The sequence below is a fragment of the Pleurodeles waltl genome, chromosome 1_2, assembly GCF_031143425.1.
Source record: "Pleurodeles waltl isolate 20211129_DDA chromosome 1_2, aPleWal1.hap1.20221129, whole genome shotgun sequence".
Classification (NCBI taxonomy): domain Eukaryota; kingdom Metazoa; phylum Chordata; class Amphibia; order Caudata; family Salamandridae; genus Pleurodeles; species Pleurodeles waltl.
In genome coordinates this window covers 158,382,289-158,401,665 of record NC_090437.1, presented here as the reverse complement: position 1 = coordinate 158,401,665, position 19,377 = coordinate 158,382,289, and the positions used below count along the sequence as shown (strand labels likewise).

General features: G+C 44.9%; 1 protein-coding gene across 2 annotated transcripts in view; it reads left to right on the top strand.

The window, feature by feature from the left end:
* Positions 1 to 19,377, top strand: part of GRSF1 (G-rich RNA sequence binding factor 1) — a 463,146-nt gene that overhangs the window by 285,130 nt on the left and 158,639 nt on the right. For both annotated transcript variants that reach the window (XM_069236866.1, XM_069236865.1), the window contains one exon: positions 14,692 to 14,867. In XM_069236866.1, coding sequence (XP_069092967.1) covers positions 14,692 to 14,867 — 176 coding nt within the window. The remainder of the gene's footprint in view (positions 1 to 14,691; positions 14,868 to 19,377) is intronic.

Below are 19,377 nucleotides of genomic sequence, written 5' to 3'. Positions count from 1 at the left end.
ATTGGACTGGACTGGGGTGGGGCGAATTAGATTAGATTAGATTGGACTGGACTGGGGTGGGGCGAATTAGATTAGATTAGATTGGACTGGACTGGGGTGGGGCGAATTAGATTAGATTGGACTGGACTGGGGTGGGGCGAATTAGATTAGATTGGACTGGACTGGGGTGGGGCGAATTAGATTAGATTGGACTGGACTGCGGTGGGGCGAATTAGATTAGATTGGACTGGACTGGGGCGAATTAGATTAGATTGGACTGGACTGGGGTGGGGCGAATTAGATTAGATTGGACTGGACTGGGGTGGGGCGAATTAGATTAGATTGGAATGGACTGGGGTGGGGCGAATTAGATTAGATTGGAATGGACTGGGGTGGGGCGAATTAGATTAGATTGGAATGGACTGGGGTGGGGCGAATTAGGTTAGAGTGGGGTGGGGCGAATTAGATTGGACTGGGGTGGGGCGAATTAGATTAGATTAGATTGGACTGGGGTGGGGCGGGCGGATTGGATTAGATTAGATTGGATTGGACTGGGGTGGGGCGGATTGGATTAGATTAGATTGGATTGGACTGGGGTGGGGCGGATTAGATTAGATTAGATTAGATTGGACTGGGGTGGGGCGGATTGGACTGGACTAGGGTTGGGCGGATTGGACTGGACTAGGGTTGGGCGGATTGGACTGGACTAGGGTTGGGCGGATTGGACTGGACTAGGGTTGGGGTGGGGCGGATTGCCTGGACTAGGGTTGGGGTGGGGGGGATTGGTCTGGACTAGGGTTGGGCAGATTGGTCTGGACTAGGGTTGGGGTGGGGCGGATTGGTCTGGACTAGGGTTGGGGTGGGGCGGATTGGATTGGACTGGGTTGGGGTGGGGTGGATTGGATTGGATTGGGGTGGGGCGGATTGGACTGGGGTGGGGCGAATTAGATTAGATTAGATTGGACTGGGGTGGGGCAGATTAGATTAGATTGGACTGGACTGGGGTGGGGCGAATTAGATTAGATTGGACTGGACTGGGGTGGGGCGAATTAGATTAGATTGGACTGGACTGGGGTGGGGCGAATTAGATTAGATTAGATTGGACTGGACTGGGGTGGGGCGAATTAGATTAGATTGGACTGGACTGGGGTGGGGCGAATTAGATTAGATTGGACTGGACTGGGGTGGGGCGAATTAGATTAGATTGGACTGGACTGCGGTGGGGCGAATTAGATTAGATTGGACTGGACTGGGGCGAATTAGATTAGATTGGACTGGACTGGGGTGGGGCGAATTAGATTAGATTGGACTGGACTGGGGTGGGGCGAATTAGATTAGATTGGAATGGACTGGGGTGGGGCGAATTAGATTAGATTGGAATGGACTGGGGTGGGGCGAATTAGATTAGATTGGAATGGACTGGGGTGGGGCGAATTAGGTTAGAGTGGGGTGGGGCGAATTAGATTGGACTGGGGTGGGGCGAATTAGATTAGATTAGATTGGACTGGGGTGGGGCGGGCGGATTGGATTAGATTAGATTGGATTGGACTGGGGTGGGGCGGATTGGATTAGATTAGATTGGATTGGACTGGGGTGGGGCGGATTAGATTAGATTAGATTAGATTGGACTGGGGTGGGGCGGATTAGATTAGATTGGATTGGACTGAGGGTGGGGCGGAATAGATTAGATTGGATTGGACTGGGGGGTGGGGCGGATTAGATTAGATTGGATTGGACTGGGGGGTGGGGCAAATTGGATTGGATTGGACTGGGGGGTGGGGCGGATTGGATTGGACTGGGGGGTGGGGCGGATTGGATTGGATTGGACTGGGGGTGGGGCGGATTAGATTAGATTGGATTGGATTGGACTGGGGGGTGGGGCGGATTGGATTGGATTGGATTGGACTGGGGTGGGGCGGATTGGATTGGATTGGACTGGGGTGGGGTGGATTAGATTAGATTGGATTGGATTGGACTGGGGGCGGATTAGATTGGATTGGACTGAGGGTGGGGCGGAATAGATTAGATTGGATTGGATTGATCTGTGGGGGGTGGGGCGGATTAGATTGGATTGGATTGGATTGGACTGGGGTGGGGCGGATTGGATTGGACTGGGGGGTGGGGCGGATTAGATTAGATTGGATTGGACTGGGGGGTGGGGCGGATTGGATTGGATTGGACTGGGGGGTGGGGCGGATTGGATTGGATTGGACTGGGGGGTGGGGCGGATTAGATTAGATTGGATTGGATTGGACTGGGGGGTGGGGCGGATTAGATTAGATCGGATTGGATTGGACTGGGTGGTGGGGCGGATTAGATTAGATCGGATTGGATTGGACTGGGGTGGGGAGAATTAGATTAGATTGGACTGGACTGGGGTGGGGCGAATTAGATTAGATTGGACTGGGGTGGGGCGGATTAGATTAGATTAGATTGGACTGGACTGGGGTGGGGCGGATTAGATTAGATTGGGGTGGGGTGGGGTGGGGCGGATTAGATTAGATTGGGGTGGGGTGGGGCGAATTAGATTAGATTAGATTGGACTGGGGTGGGGCGAATTAGATTAGATTAGATTGGACTGGGGTGGGGCGAATTAGATTGGATTGGACTGGGGTGGGGCGAATTAGATTAGATTGGACTGGACTGGGGTGGGGCGAATTAGATTAGATTGGACTGGACTGGGGTGGGGCGAATTAGATTAGATTGGACTGGACTGGGGTGGGGCGAATTAGATTAGATTGGACTGGACTGGGGTGGGGCGAATTAGATTAGATTGGACTGGACTGGGGCGAATTAGATTAGATTGGACTGGACTGGGGTGGGGCGAATTAGATTAGATTGGACTGGACTGGGGTGGGGCGAATTAGATTAGATTGGACTGGACTGCGGTGGGTCGAATTAGATTAGATTGGACTGGACTGGGGTGGGGCGAATTAGATTAGATTGGACTGGACTGGGGTGGGGCGAATTAGATTAGATTGGACTGGACTGGGGTGGGGCGAATTAGATTAGATTGGAATGGACTGGGGTGGGGCGAATTAGATTAGATTGGAATGGACTGGGGTGGGGCGAATTAGATTAGATTGGAATGGACTGGGGTGGGGCGAATTAGGTTAGAGTGGGGTGGGGCGAATTAGATTGGACTGGGGTGGGGCGAATTAGATTAGATTAGATTGGACTGGGGTGGGGCGGGCGGATTGGATTAGATTAGATTGGACTGGGGTGGGGCGGATTGGATTAGATTAGATTGGATTGGACTGGGGTGGGGCGGATTAGATTAGATTAGATTAGATTGGACTGGGGTGGGGCGGATTAGATTAGATTTGATTGGACTGAGGGTGGGGCGGAATAGATTAGATTGGATTGGACTGGGGGGTGGGGCGGATTAGATTAGATTGGATTGGACTGGGGGGTGGGGCGAATTGGATTGGATTGGACTGGGGGGTGGGGCGGATTGGATTGGACTGGGGGTGGGGCGGATTAGATTAGATTGGATTGGATTGGACTGGGGGGTGGGGCGGATTGGATTGGATTGGATTGGACTGGGGTGGGGCGGATTGGATTGGATTGGATTGGACTGGGGTGGGGTGGGGTGGATTAGATTAGATTGGATTGGATTGGACTGGGGGCGGATTAGATTGGATTGGACTGAGGGTGGGGCGGAATAGATTAGATTGGATTGGACTGTGGGGGGTGGGGCGGATTAGATTGGATTGGACTGGGGTGGGGCGGATTGGATTGGATTGGACTGGGGGGTGGGGCGGATTAGATTAGATTGGATTGGATTGGACTGGGGGGTGGGGCGGATTGGATTGGATTGGACTGGGGGGTGGGGCGGATTGGATTGGATTGGACTGGGGGGTGGGGCGGATTGGATTGGATTGGACTGGATTGGACTGGGGGGTGGGGCGGATTAGATTAGATTGGATTGGATTGGACTGGGGGGTGGGGCGGATTGGATTGGATTGGACTGGGGGGTGGGGCGGATTAGATTAGATCGGATTGGATTGGACTGGGGGGTGGGGCGGATTAGATTAGATCGGATTGGATTGGACTGGGGTGGGGAGAATTAGATTAGATTGGACTGGACTGGGGTGGGGCGAATTAGATTAGATTGGACTGGGGTGGGGCGAATTAGATTAGATTAGATTGGACTGGACTGGGGTGGGGCGGATTAGATTAGATTAGATTAGATTGGACTGGGGTGGGGCGGATTAGATTAGATTTGATTGGACTGAGGGTGGGGCGGAATAGATTAGATTGGATTGGACTGGGGGGTGGGGCGGATTAGATTAGATTGGATTGGACTGGGGGGTGGGGCGAATTGGATTGGATTGGACTGGGGGGTGGGGCGGATTGGATTGGACTGGGGGTGGGGCGGATTAGATTAGATTGGATTGGATTGGACTGGGGGGTGGGGCGGATTGGATTGGATTGGATTGGACTGGGGTGGGGCGGATTGGATTGGATTGGATTGGACTGGGGTGGGGTGGGGTGGATTAGATTAGATTGGATTGGATTGGACTGGGGGCGGATTAGATTGGATTGGACTGAGGGTGGGGCGGAATAGATTAGATTGGATTGGACTGTGGGGGGTGGGGCGGATTAGATTGGATTGGACTGGGGTGGGGCGGATTGGATTGGATTGGACTGGGGGGTGGGGCGGATTAGATTAGATTGGATTGGATTGGACTGGGGGGTGGGGCGGATTGGATTGGATTGGACTGGGGGGTGGGGCGGATTGGATTGGATTGGACTGGGGGGTGGGGCGGATTGGATTGGATTGGACTGGATTGGACTGGGGGGTGGGGCGGATTAGATTAGATTGGATTGGATTGGACTGGGGGGTGGGGCGGATTGGATTGGATTGGACTGGGGGGTGGGGCGGATTAGATTAGATCGGATTGGATTGGACTGGGGGGTGGGGCGGATTAGATTAGATCGGATTGGATTGGACTGGGGTGGGGAGAATTAGATTAGATTGGACTGGGGTGGGGCGAATTAGATTAGATTGGACTGGGGTGGGGCGAATTAGATTAGATTAGATTGGACTGGACTGGGGTGGGGCGGATTAGATTAGATTGGGGTGGGGTGGGGTGGGGCGAATTAGATTAGATTAGATTGGGGTGGGGTGGGGCGAATTAGATTAGATTAGATTGGACTGGGGTGGGGCGAATTAGATTAGATTAGATTGGACTGGGGTGGGGCGAATTAGATTAGATTAGATTGGACTGGGGTGGGGCGAATTAGATTAGATTAGATTGGACTGGGGTGGGGCGAATTAGATTAGATTAGATTGGACTGGGGTGGGGCGGATTAGATTAGATTAGATTGGACTGGGGTGGGGCGGATTAGATTAGATTAGATTGGACTGGGGTGGGGCGAATTAGATTAGATTAGATTGGACTGGGGTGGGGCGAATTAGATTAGATGAGATTGGATTGGATTGGACTGGGGTGGGGTGGATTAGATTAGATGAGATTGGATTGGACTGGGGTGGGGTGGATTAGATTAGATTGGATTGGACTGGGGGCGGATTAGATTAGATTGGATTGGATTGGACTGGGGGGTGGGGCGGATTAGATTAGATTGGATTGGATTGGACTGGGGGGTGGGGCGGATTGGATTGGATTGGACTGGGGTGGGGCGGATTGGATTGGATTGGACTGGGGTGGGGCGAATTAGATTAGATTAGATTAGATTGGACTGGGGTGGGGCGAATTAGATTAGATTGGACTGGGGTGGGGCGAATTAGAATAGATTGGATTGGGGTGGGGCGGATTAGATTAGATGAGATTGGATTGGACTGGGGTGGGGTGGATTAGATTAGATGAGATTGGATTGGGGTGGGGTGGATTAGATTGGATTGGACTGGGGGCGGATTAGATTAGATTGGATTGGACTGGGGGGTGGGGCGGATTAGATTAGATTGGATTGGACTGGGGGGTGGGGCGAATTGAATTGGATTGGATTGGACTGGGGGGTGGGGCGGATTAGATTGGATTGGATTGGACTGGGGGGTGGGGCGGATTGGATTGGGGTGGGGCGGATTAGATTAGATTGGATTGGATTGGACTGGACTGGGGGGTGGGGCGGATTGGATTGGATTGGACTGGGGTGGGGCGGATTGGATTGGATTGGACTGGACTGGACTGGACTGGGGTGGGGTGGATTAGATTAGATTGGATTGGACTGAGGGTGGGGCGGAATAGATTAGATTGGATTGGATTGGACTGGGGGGTGGGGCGGATTAGATTAGATTAGATTAGATTGGATTGGATTGGACTGGGGGGTGGGGCGGATTGGATTGGATTGGACTGGGGGGTGGGGCGGATTAGATTAGATTGGATTGGACTGGGGGGTGGGGCGGATTGGATTGGATTGGATTGGATTGGACTGGGGTGGGGCGGATTAGATTAGATCGGATTGGATTGGGCTGGGGGGTGGGGCGGATTAGATTAGATCGGATTGGATTGGACTGGGGTGGGGAGAATTAGATTAGATCGGATTGGATTGGACTGGGGTGGGGAGAATTAGATTAGATCGGATTGGATTGGACTGGGGTGGGGAGAATAAGATTAGATCGGATTGGATTGGACTGGGGTGGGGAGAATTAGATTGGATTGGACTGGGGTGGGGCAGATTGAATTTGACTAGGGTTGGGCAAATTAGATTAGAATGGATTGGACTGCGGTGGGGTGGGGCAGATTGGACTGAAATTTGGTGGGGTGAGGTGAAGCGGGGTGGATTGGATTGAGTGGGGTGGATTGGATTGAGCCGATTTGAACAGGATTAGGTTGGTGTGGATAGGGCTGGGGTATTTTAAATTGGGGTGGGTGGATTGGATTAGGCGGATGGTATTGGGGTTGATTGGGTTTGGTTGGATTGGGTTGGATTAGTTTGCTGTGGGGTGGATTGGAGTGGGCAAACTGTTTTGCATTGGAGTGGGACATGTTTGGAAGATTGAGGGGGTGGATTAGATTGGTTGGGGTGGGGGGATTGAGTGGGATGGATTGGGGTGTACTACACAGTTATGTGTTAAAAGAATGTTTTTGGATGTTACACTTAAGAAAACGTCAATGACGCTTTGCAGTATTTAGAACAAGATAGTCTTCATCTTTTGAGAACAGCACCCACAACCAAAAACAAAAAGCATGAGTGCAAAGTGAGAAAAGAAGATTGGGGAAATTAAAAGAACGCTAACTATGGAAAATAAAGCTTTACAGTTTTGTTTGCCCTGCTGGGCACATTTTTGCCAGCCATGCCTTTTGTTTGCATGGCACTGAAAGTTAAAAATAACGAAATAGTACCTTAATTATGTAGAGATCAGTGGAAAGCCACTAATTAAGTTGAATCAATCAGATGCCGGGCCTGCAGTGACGAATTACAAGTCTGTAAAAAAGTGTCCTGCAAGCCAACAAATACTAAAAAAAAAAAAAAAAAAAAAAAAACGGGCAGGCACTAAGTCCTTTCCTTTTTTTTATTTTTATTTTTAAAGTGTCTCTCAAACAGATGCACTGACTAGCACATAGCTACATATTAAAATATACTATGGAAATACCCTGTTATATATGCTTCCTTTTTTAGAAGGACGATGCAGTTAGATTTTGATAGCTTCCGGGGATGTCAGTATAGCCATATCTGTTCAGACCTGCCAGAGAATATTAGGGGCCTACCCTGTTTCAGATGCCTCAAATCGGTACTATCACAGTAGGTAATTATGATAATGGGTATTTATTATGCCTTGACTTATTGTAGCATATACGGATTTGAACAGGCATGATCGTATAATACTAGAAAAGGCAAATAATGGAGTGACTGAGACCAAAGTACCAAACCTATTTTGTGAGTGAAAGTCTTATCCTACATTTGTTTGGGAAATGCTAAGCTTTATAAAACGACCCCTGAATTATTTGTTACTACCCACTTGTTGCTATCCCTGTGGCTTGTTACTGGGCTCCTGGCCTATTGGTTATTTCCTTGGAACAGAGACAGCTTAGGGTAGTAAGGGCCCTACTCCCTTTTATAAAGAGGCTGGACTTTGCTGTCTTAGTGTTTGCATGTGGCATCTTCCTATTTATGGTTCTTTGTGTTGTGTGGGGCTTTAAGGCTTTAATAGAATGTAGAATTACAGATATGTCCTTGACAGTGAACTTGATGTGGTAAGATTGTGAGATCACTGCTCGGGAAGATTGTTACAAAGATGGTTTGTGTACCGCTCTGCTGGTGCTGTGGGTTTGGAAGTCTTCCCCAGCTTTGAACTCACAACATTCTAACCTTAAGTTCACTGCTAATAACGTACCTATAATTCTACATTCTACAGGGAGTGCAGAATTATTAGGCAAGTTGTATTTTTGAGGATTAATTTTATTATTGAACAACAACCATGTTCTCAATGAACCCAAAAAACTCATTAATATCAAAGCTGAATATTTTTGGAAGTAGTTTTTAGTTTGTTTTTAGTTTTAGCTATGTTAGGGGGATATCTGTGTGTGCAGGTGACTATTACTGTGCATAATTATTAGGCAACTTAACAAAAAACAAATATATACCCATTTCAATTATTTATTATTACCAGTGAAACCAATATAACATCTCAACATTCACAAATATACATTTCTGACATTCAAAAACAAAACAAAAACAAATCAGTGACCAATATAGCCACCTTTCTTTGCAAGGACACTCAAAAGCCTGCCATCCATGGATTCTGTCAGTGTTTTGATCTGTTCACCATCAACATTGCGTGCAGCAGCAACCACAGCCTCCCAGACACTGTTCAGAGAGGTGTACTGTTTTCCCTCCTTGTAAATCTCACATTTGATGATGGACCACAGGTTCTCAATGGGGTTCAGATCAGGTGAACAAGGAGGCCATGTCATTAGATTTCCTTCTTTTATACCCTTTCTTGCCAGCCACGCTGTGGAGTACTTGGACGGGTGTGATGGAGCATTGCCCTGCATGAAAATCATGTTTTTCTTGAAGGATGCAGACTTCTTCCTGTACCACTGCTTGAAGAAGGTGTCTTCCAGGAACTGGCAGTAGGACTGGGAGTTGAGCTTGACTCCATCCTCAACCCGAAAAGGCCCCACAAGCTCATCTTTGATGATACCAGCCCAAACCAGTACTCCACCTCCACCTTGCTGGCGTCTAAGTCGGACTGGAGCTCTCTGCCCTTTACCAATCCAGCCACGGGCCCATCCATCTGGCCCATCAAGACTCACTCTCATTTCATCAGTCCATAAAACCTTAGAAAAATCAGTCTTGAGATATTTCTTGGCCCAGTCTTGACGTTTCAGCTTGTGTGTCTTGTTCAGTGGTGGTCGTCTTTCAGCCTTTCTTACCTTGGCCATGTCTCTGAGTATTGCACACCTTGTGCTTTTGGGCACTCCAGTGATGTTGCAGCTCTGAAATATGGCCAAACTGGTGGCAAGTGGCATCGTGGCAGCTGCACGCTTGACTTTTCTCAGTTCATGGGCAGTTATTTTGCGCCTTGGTTTTTCCACACGCTTCTTGCGACCCTGTTGACTATTTTGAATGCAACGCTTGATTGTTCGATGATCACGCTTCAGAAGCTTTGCAATTTTAAGAGTGCTGCATTCCTCTGCAAGATATCTCACTATTTTTGACTTTTCGGAGCCTGTCAAGTCCTTCTTTTGACCCATTTTGCCAAAGGAAAGGAAGTTGCCTAATAATTATGCACACCTGATATAGGGTGTTGATGTCATTAGACCACACCCCTTCTCATTACAGAGATGCACATCACCTAATATGCTTAATTGGTAGTAGGCTTTCGAGCCTATACAGCTTGGAGTAAGACAACATGCATAAAGAGGATGATGTGGTCAAAATACTCATTTGCCTAATAATTCTGCACTCCCTGTATTAAAGCCTTAAAGCCCAACACAACACATCGCACCTTACAAAACAATGTATTTCAATTTAACGAAACGAGAATGGAATATGAATGCATGAAACAGTATCCACACAAACCCTACAAAAGCTGTATTGAAACATTCAACATTTCCCCTCCCTTCTGGATAGTAAAGGGTTGTGTTCTTGTGAACAATACCTGCTTTCTCCATGAATGATCTGAAAACAGCTGAAATAAACTGTCCCCCGTTATCACCCACTACAACGTTATGCAGACCCTCTCAGTAAAACAATTCCTCTAGGAAACTTTCAGTCGCCCAAGCATCTGCTTTATGTAGCACTTTCACTTCAGGCCACTTTAAAAAATGGTCTGTTGCCACTAGAATTAAATTAGCCACCACATACATATCTTGCATGGAACCAAATGTGTCCACTACTATCCTCTCCCAAAACATTTGTGGTACTTCAATGGGGTGCAACATTGCTTTGTCAGAATTAACACATATGATGCATTCTCTCGCCTTACTTTCAATTTCTCTATCCACTCCAGGCTACCAATAAGACTGTTTGACTGCTCTTGGTTTTTACTATACCAAGGTGGCCCTCAAGAACTATATCAATAACTTTTCCCCTCAAGTCTTTAGGTGGAATTAATCTGCCACTTCTCAACAAAGATCCTTTCTCTATGGACAATTTGTTCTTCACCTCCCAAAATGGAATAAGATCCTTATTTAGCTCTATCCTAGAACTTAGTTAAGATGTGTTGCGAAAAAATGTGTTGTGAAGAAAAATTATTTTATAGTTTAATTGAAAGTATCATCAATTATAAGGAAAAAATATGAAAGAAACCACACCCTCATTAGCAGGCATTTGTAATACGAAAGGGAACAATACATAGGTGCTTCAGAACTCTACCATGAGATCAGTATACAGCCTGCTTATATTCTAGTGACATGCCAGAATTAAATTTAAGACCCTCGCTTTACTCTGTATTCTAAAAGGGCTCGGAGAGCAGCAAGGTGTGTCTGAAAGAAAGCCATGGGTCAGTTCTACTTGCTATTGCTAGTGCATTGTGGAACACTTTGGCAGAAGACACAGTACAGCTGCCCTCGTTTCGGAAGGTGCTAAACACCCATTTATTACTGTAACTTTCACACCCTGGGCTTTAGATTGTACATGAGGCAGGCAGAGCTCCATTTTCTCCCTTCAGGGTAGTTATTTGTGGTCTCCTGGCATGTGTGTGTAAAAGTCATGCAATCAGCTTATCAAAAGTTCTATACTTCAGACGTTTTGTATGCTTACATTGGTTTACGATATTGAAGAAGTGTTACCTCAATTCGTGAGCAGAAGCGACATTGTGAGAATATGCTGTACCACAGCAGTGTGGTGTGTTAACTAATAAAAATGTCTAAATTAAAATAAAAAAGTTTTTACGTATGGTCAGGGTATAACATAGGACATATATATGGATGTATCTTAACTAATGGCAGGCTCCACTTGGTAGTTATAGTTAGGACCTCGTTTTTATATAAAAAGCGTTTTTTACTTGCTTATATCTTTTTCTCCGCTTGACGAATCTTCACGAAACTTTCCACAAAAATTTGCCAGTCAGGTCTGCTGCTGTCTGGAAAGTTTGGGGGTGATCCTTCCAGGGAGGGCTGGAAAAAAAGGGGGGTGGGGGCAGATCATGATTTTCCCATTCATTTTTCCATAGGGCTTTTAAACAGCGAAGGTGCTGAAACTACTGGGCAGAATTACACCAAATGTGGCAGAAAGGAAGGCGCTTATCCAGAAGCGACCTTTTTTTTTGTTTTAGTGTAAATCTGTTCAGAAGTTTTAGAGAAATTAAAGAAAATCCAAATTTGTATATATAGGGACGCGAAAGATTTGTTCCCCCTCCCGATCTCCTGATACGATCTGATTGGCTGGCAGCATTTCAGCAATTAAACTGTTGCAGTGTTGTCAGCCATCTTGAGACTCAGCTGAAGCCGAGTCCCTGAAAAAACGGATAAAAAATGCAAAAGGGGCCAGGGTACGATCAACCTGACTGCTTAGCTCTGATGCTAGGGTCCCAAAGGTCCCCCAGGGCTAAATAGCATTGAAAAATAAAATTACCACAAATTCACGACAGGGTCGCAAATCCGCAGTAACTTTTTTTTTTTTTTTTTTTTTTTTAAAGCGCAGGCTCCTACAGTTGCTTTTAGCTAAGACTCTGAGTGGGCCGGGTCCTGGAGGCAGTCTATACTTTTTAAGTGGGAGGGCCTCCTGCCCACCCCTCACCCCCTTCACCCCAGGGACCACCACCCCCATTGGCACATACTAAATAAGGTAAAGGGGGTCTGTTTCTGACCCCCTTTAGCACCGGGCATCACCACCTCCCTGGCGGTATGATTGTGTGGCCCCCCATTATGAAGCCACTGATGGCCCTGGGGACCACCACCACCACCACCACCCCCCCCCCCCAGGGCATGCTCCTGCTATGTCTCGGGGTGCCCACCCTAGGACATAGCTGTTTGCTGTGGCTTGACTGCAGCTTTGCAGCCAAGCCACAGCAAACACTCTGATGTTTGACAGCGGGACCTGTAAAGCAGGTCCCACTCTGACAGTGAAGCTTTGATCTCTGTTTTGCAGGGAACAGAGATGAAATGCTTCAACAAGCAGGGAGCTGCTGTTACAAGCACCTCCCTGCTTGCTGAAGCCTTGGCACCACGAGGGAAGCCTTTAGGCTTCCCCTGTGGTGCCAGAGAGCCTGTAAAGGACATTTTGGTAAATAAAATAAATATGTAGGGACCACAAGGGAGCCCTAAGCCCTTGATGGCTCCCTCGTGGTTCCAGGTAGCCCATAAAGGGCTAAAACTTCATACTGAGCACTCAGGGTTTGAGTCCATTCGGACTTGCTTCCCTCTTTTTTCTTTTTTCTTTTAAAGTACAAATTAATTTAATTTTTCAAAATTTTCATTATTTTTTTATTTTTAATTGGACAGAAATCTCATTCTAAGTATATCGTACATCAGAGCCTAAAAACTCTCTCTCCTTCTCACTTTCTCTCGTTCAATTTCTTTCACGCTCACACCCGCTCAGACACTTGCACACCCACTCACAAGACCCACTGACACCATCATTTACACACTCACAGACCCGCGCGCACACACTTGCACCCACTAAAACACTGATGTACCCACTCTCACACCCAGACACTCACAGCCACTCTCACAGCCACATACACCCTCTCACACCTATTCTGACATCCACAGAAGGCTGCAGCCAGCTTCCGCCATACCCAACCAAAGGGCTGTGCACAGCATGGGGTTGGGTGGTTAGGGGGGTTGGCCGCAGGATCTGGCTGCAGGCTAGGTCTTGTGGGCAAACTCTGCTGGGCACTGGCGAAGGCTGTGCACGGCGCAAGGTTGGGTGCTTATAGGTGGTTGGCCTCAAGGCCTGGCCACAGGCCGTGTGGTCAACTGCCGGCCATGTGCAACGGTGGTTGGATTAACATATAGTAATAAATTACTATACAGTAAAACAAAAACAACAAAAAACTGCGATTCAATGGAAAAAAAAAAAAAAAAGTTATAGGGATGTTATAGTTAGGAAATAGAATTAAAATAAAACACAGAAATTCACTGGGGAAAGAAAAAAAAGTTTACAGGGACGTTATAGTTAGGCTCACATTTTAAACGTATGAAACCATAGAAATTCACCAGTTATAGTTTGTTACCTCAAGTAACAATAACTCATGCCCTAAGGTAACTATAACTCACTCCCTCGCAATGCACTGCTACTGACCCCACAAATTACAGCGCTCATGGCGTCTTTCATAACATCATTGATAATATCAGTGTAATATTTGCAGTAAAATATTTGACGAAAAAAACTGTGCATGACTAGGGCACGAGTTATAGTTACTTGAGGTAAGTTTAACTGGTGAATGTCTATGGTTTCGTATGTTTGAAATTAGCCTAATTATTACGTCCCTGTAGCCTTTGTTTTTTTTTTTATTGAAGATAGATATATATGTATATATGTATATATATATACACACACACACATATATATTTGCGTGTGTGTCAGATTCAATCAGACTGCTTAAGGAAATTTACATTTTAAAATTGTTTTTAAACACTGTACAAATATGAATGTTTATTTGAGCAGTTCATTGAAAGTACTGTAAATGTGTTTTGTTGCTTTCTTTTGAAGGTGTTACCTAAACTAATAAAAATGCTTTGTATTTTTGTTTTTTACCTGGCTAACATTGAACAAAAAGGCAAATGCTTAGGAGCAGCAATCGACTTCCTCAGTAGCAGTGGCAAATATGCTTGGATTTTGCAAATAACAGATTTGAAAGGTTCATTTTTTTGCCCCTCCCTCTCTTTCCTAAATTATCATCTGTTGTAGAAGCGAGATGGTGCCAACAGCCAGCTTAATATTGGTTGATAAAAAAAAAATCCTAGAGACCGGACAAAACATTCCTGTCTATTGAAACCAAGAGAATTAAAATAATTCTGTGTCTGATGCCCCATATGATGGAAGTAGAGGTATGATGGCGGTAAAGTGGGTGCCCAAGATTGTATTGTACCAATTGTCATTGGAAACTCTTTACGTGTGCCAACATATGTTTATTCCTAGCTATCCTCAAAGCAAATGACGTAAAGAAAGACTTTCTCATTTATTAAATAGACACTACACAGGCAGCTTGGTCTTCTATCAGTTGAATTGGATTGTGGAAGTATATTATCAAACACTGCTGTGTGTATTTTGTGGTAGTCTACATTTTAATGTCTTCTGTAACCGCTCTCCACTGACAAGAACGTTTTGTAATGCTTGCACATTTTTTCATAGATATATAGAAATATTTAAAAGTAGGAGGGATGAAATCCAATCGTTAAGGTTTCCATACAGGAGAAGAAAGAAGGATGCAACTTTTTCTCCAACAGTTAAAGAGGACCCTGTTGAACCATTGACAGACAGCACTGAATCTGCTCAGGACTTGAACTCCTTCTCCGATCACTACAAAGGTGAGCCATAATATGGGACAGACATGGGTCCGTTTCTTTGCCTCGATTTTTTTGTGTTAATTTGTTCATTCATTGTGGTTGATTTTGCTTACCTTTTCAATATCATGTTAACTGCGGGGTAATTGATATGGTTCTATTTAGTGCAAATAACATAATTCCTTACACACATTGTTATCCTTATGAAACTGTAAAGCTAAATTACATTCAACATATTCCAGCTTTGCATTTTATGAATGACTTACTCTACTCTTTAGTGTTTACTTCCTTCATTCTAGCTTGTTCTTCTTGCTGCTTTTTCTGCTGTTCACCAAACGTTAATAATTCGTTTTAGATTAAAGATTAGGACATTTATTTTGCAACAATTAACTACAATATTAGACTGTTAAAGACCCGAAACAATTTTGGGTTAATGTTTCAGATTTGAAAGTAAGTTGTTAGGTCCATCTTGAAGCCTCCTATACAAATTCACAGGAACACACAATTTTGCAAAGCATTGCATAAAAATCTTTTTATTGAAAAGTTAAGAAACAATATCACTTATTTGTTACTGTTTGAGCTTCTGAATTGAGGGCCACAAAATCTTCCTGTATAGTGCATTATTTTGCTCCTCATAAGCATCAACTAAAGTCGATGGGGGGGGACTCAATATGTACATTTTAGTAGCTGATAATTTATTTATTGTTTGTAGACTATGCTTTTTCCTGATAGTGCTTTCCTGATAGATGAACTGCCACTCAAGATCGCAAGAAGACAGTCATTGGCACACATTGCATCATAATGATGATAAAATAACTTTAGGCAATGTTTGGAAAACAGGTTATGTGCCACGATGATAGCATTTATTTGAGGAAACCTTTATCCCATTTCGTTCTGTGATGTTATCTGCGAATATGTGTAAAGAGTATTGTGATTTTCAGCACTTAGCCTTTTCAATTCAAGAAAAATATGGCTCTACTCACTGCCTAAAAGAACAAAGCCTTAATCATTGAACTTATCAGTAATTTAGGAGGGTGCGGGCAGCCCCAAGGTGTCAAGCAAGATGGCTGCTCTGATGTGAACTCTGTTGTCAAAGTGGAAGATCGGCAGCTCAAAGAGCGGTAAGGAAGACGCTACACCTAATTAGATGTCAGAGACATAAGCACAAAGATCTTAGTAAAGCAACAAACCCTCAAAAACACCAAACGAAATAGGCTATGTAAGATGAGACTCCCATTACTACATGTTGGCAGTGAAAGCAATATAGTGGGCATGACTTGTAGAAGGCTGAAGAAAGCAAACCGCTGCTGAAAAATAAAGGGCTGTGGGTGCACAATACACATCCTGACCCCACAAAGCATGTCCAAAATTACGTATGTCCCTCCCTGGGTTCGATTGGCACAGAGTGCTATTAGCGAAGGGAGGAAAATAGCACAGCTACTCAGCAGCCCAGTGACAGAGCAGGGCCTAAGAGAACCCTAGAGTAGCTCATCGGTGCCCAGCTACGACTGGTGCACAACTCAGGCTGACCAAACATGAGTGTTACAGGGTAATGAAAGACATACTGAAGTAAAAATGCACGGGGACTCAAAATACTGTAATAAAGTTGCATGCCTGTCAGTGGAAACTCCTTCAGTACCAAAAATTATGAACGCATAGTCAGGGGAGGGTGGGAGCTTAACATAGACCCTTCACAAGTTCATTGGACGGGCTGCTACACCCTCTTTAGCTTATCATAGCCACAGGCTCGGCAACCGTTACAGGTGACTAGGACTGCTCCTACCCACCCTTAAAATTATCAGGAAGCAATTGGTCCCGCCGGAATTGTTGGTAGCAGTAAGCCCCTTTTGATATACTGTATTACCAACTGATCAACACTGATGAGTACAGACATTAAGTGTCATCTAGAGGGAATCAAGAACACTAGAGAAGTACTGCTAAGAATGGAGGGGAGGAGGATTAAAGCTCTCCCACTGGCAAACACCTGGACTGTGACACTGCGGCAGGGACCTTGGGGCAGGGTCCACAAACAGATAATGAAGATGTAACCTGACATGAAAATGCTGCTAATGACTATACAGAAAAGACTCACTTGCATAGATCAAAAATAGAAACAATCAACAACCACATAGACACCATGGCGACAAAAATACACGAGCACAAAGAAAAAGTTCAATTTTCCTAGTAATTTATGAAGGAAAGTCTTAATACTCGCATCTATGTTTATAATAATATTATGCTTTCAGTACTTGCCAAATTAATAGCAGCAGTCAAGATAGCACTAAGAAACTACAAATCCCATCAGGCAAAGGGAATGTAGCCAATGGGATTGAAAATGTAGTACAAAATGAGCCACCAGTCATAACATCACTTACCCTATGATACCTAACGTGACACTGAACAGGCCTCTTTTCTTGTGCGAAAAGTTACTAAGTATTAAATAGCGGTAAGCTAGAGAAAACAATAGCCATTGCCATAATGAGTGAAAACAATTCTTGACAAAAGTTCATAAATCTGGGAAGTAGGAGGATGTAAGAAGCTGCAGGAAACACAGGAACCCCATGGAGAACAGGAGGAGGAGCAGAGTTCCTGAAGAAACCAGTTGAAGGTGTTATAGAGTTACGAAGTAGCTGATGTAGAAGCTGATGTAGAAGTTAGTCACTCTTAGTGTGGGGGAGAAACATGAAGATAGTTAATGTTGTGGTGGGATAATACTCTCCTCTGTGTCTTTAATAAAATTAAGACTTTCCTTCAATCATTAGTAGGAAAATCAGCGTTATATTTCAAGACCAGAAGCTCCTATTATGCTTGTTTAAAGCAAATTAATAACAAATGAAGAAGAATTATATACAGGTTTACAACAGAACACCTTGAACACATTGTCATTCGACCAATCAGCTAATCTTAGAATGTCCTCAAGATGGGAACCAGCCCAAAAAGCTTTTGAAGCCATGGCTCCTTTGGAGGAATGGGCACCAAAGATGGAAATATAAATACCTGATAGTGACATGAACCATTTGACCCTTATGGCAAGAATAGGGGGAAAAGTCTGTTCTTTAAGGTTTTCTGAAAGAAATAAGGAGTTGGGAATTTGAGGATGTTCTTAGATGAGCAGTTATTTCCATAGACCTTTAAGCACAGCTCAACACAAAGTTTGGGATGGTCGGGAAAATAATGGTAAAACACAAAGGTCAAGTTGGTTTTAGTACGTCTATGCACTCTAAACAAAACACCTGTTGGAGTAAACTGGTGAGATGTCTTTATTCTGTCTGGGTTAGTTTGTATCTTTACCCACCTTCTATCCTGCCACCCACCCTACCAAGGAGGAGGAGTGGTGGCTTAGGCTGAACCCCAGGCTTGTGGTTAGTTATTAGTGCATTAATGGGATCAGGTCCAATGAGTAGCTCTTTATTGGGCACCTAGACAAAAATAAGGTGGTTCAAGAGATCGCCTTTTCGTTGTATTTTGCTGTACCTCACAATATACTATGCACTGGTGAAGGTGAAGAAAGAATTACCTTAGCGGGATCCAAACAAGCCCATTCTCCCAGTTTAAAGACTTCCTTTTTTTTTTTTATTAATATTTTTATTATTTTCTAAGTCATGTGGAAAGAAAAAAATAAGACAGGGTTGTGCATATATTAGCCTGAAGTGGGCACATCATATAGCATACAGTTGTAGTTATAATATAAGTAACTTGGGGGTTACATAATACAAAAAAACACACCTAGATGGATAAGAAGAAGAGGGTGGTGCACCTGACAAAAACAGAATAGCTAAGAAACATAGAATTGTGTAGAAAAAAAAAGAAAATAGGCTGGAATGCCTCATAGTCACGCATGGAGTAATTAATCACCTACCGCAAAGCTGTTTTCGGCCAGTCGGTAGTCGAGAAATATCTACCAATGATGATAATCTACACATCCCAATTGAATCGTGCCTAGATTTGATCAAGCAGTTGAACCGTTCGGATCCCCTTGCCTTAGCTAATGCTAGCTCTAGCTTACAAATCTGTTGAATACCTGCCCACCACTCAACAACCCTGGGGGGAACAGGGGAAACCCATACTTTATTAATACAAGTCTAGCAGAAACAATTGCTATGGTAAGCATCTGTCTCAGACCAATAACAAACTCAATTTTATAGCCCAGCACGTTCTCTTTGGGGGAGAATCATACGTCATGACAAAATCTTAACCATTGGGTCATCCCTGCCTAGAAATCTTGCAGATTGTGACAAGTAGAAAACATAAGTGAAATGTCTGCTGCATAGCATCCACACTTATGACACTTAGTATTCTCACCCTCCAAAGTTCCTGCCCCATTTAGCAATTCTGCTCGGTGCATAGGCCAGCATACAGATTGTCTTAAACTGTTGCAGTTTTAGATTAATAGAATGTACTGAGCCACCGACAGTGGGTTTCTAAAGCACTCAAGACTTCTGAAGCAAGGATTTCATCAGAGAGCACAGTGGTCCATTTGGCTGCAAGACTATCATTGGCCGTGTGGCGACACAGCTCCAGGTAAATTGCACTA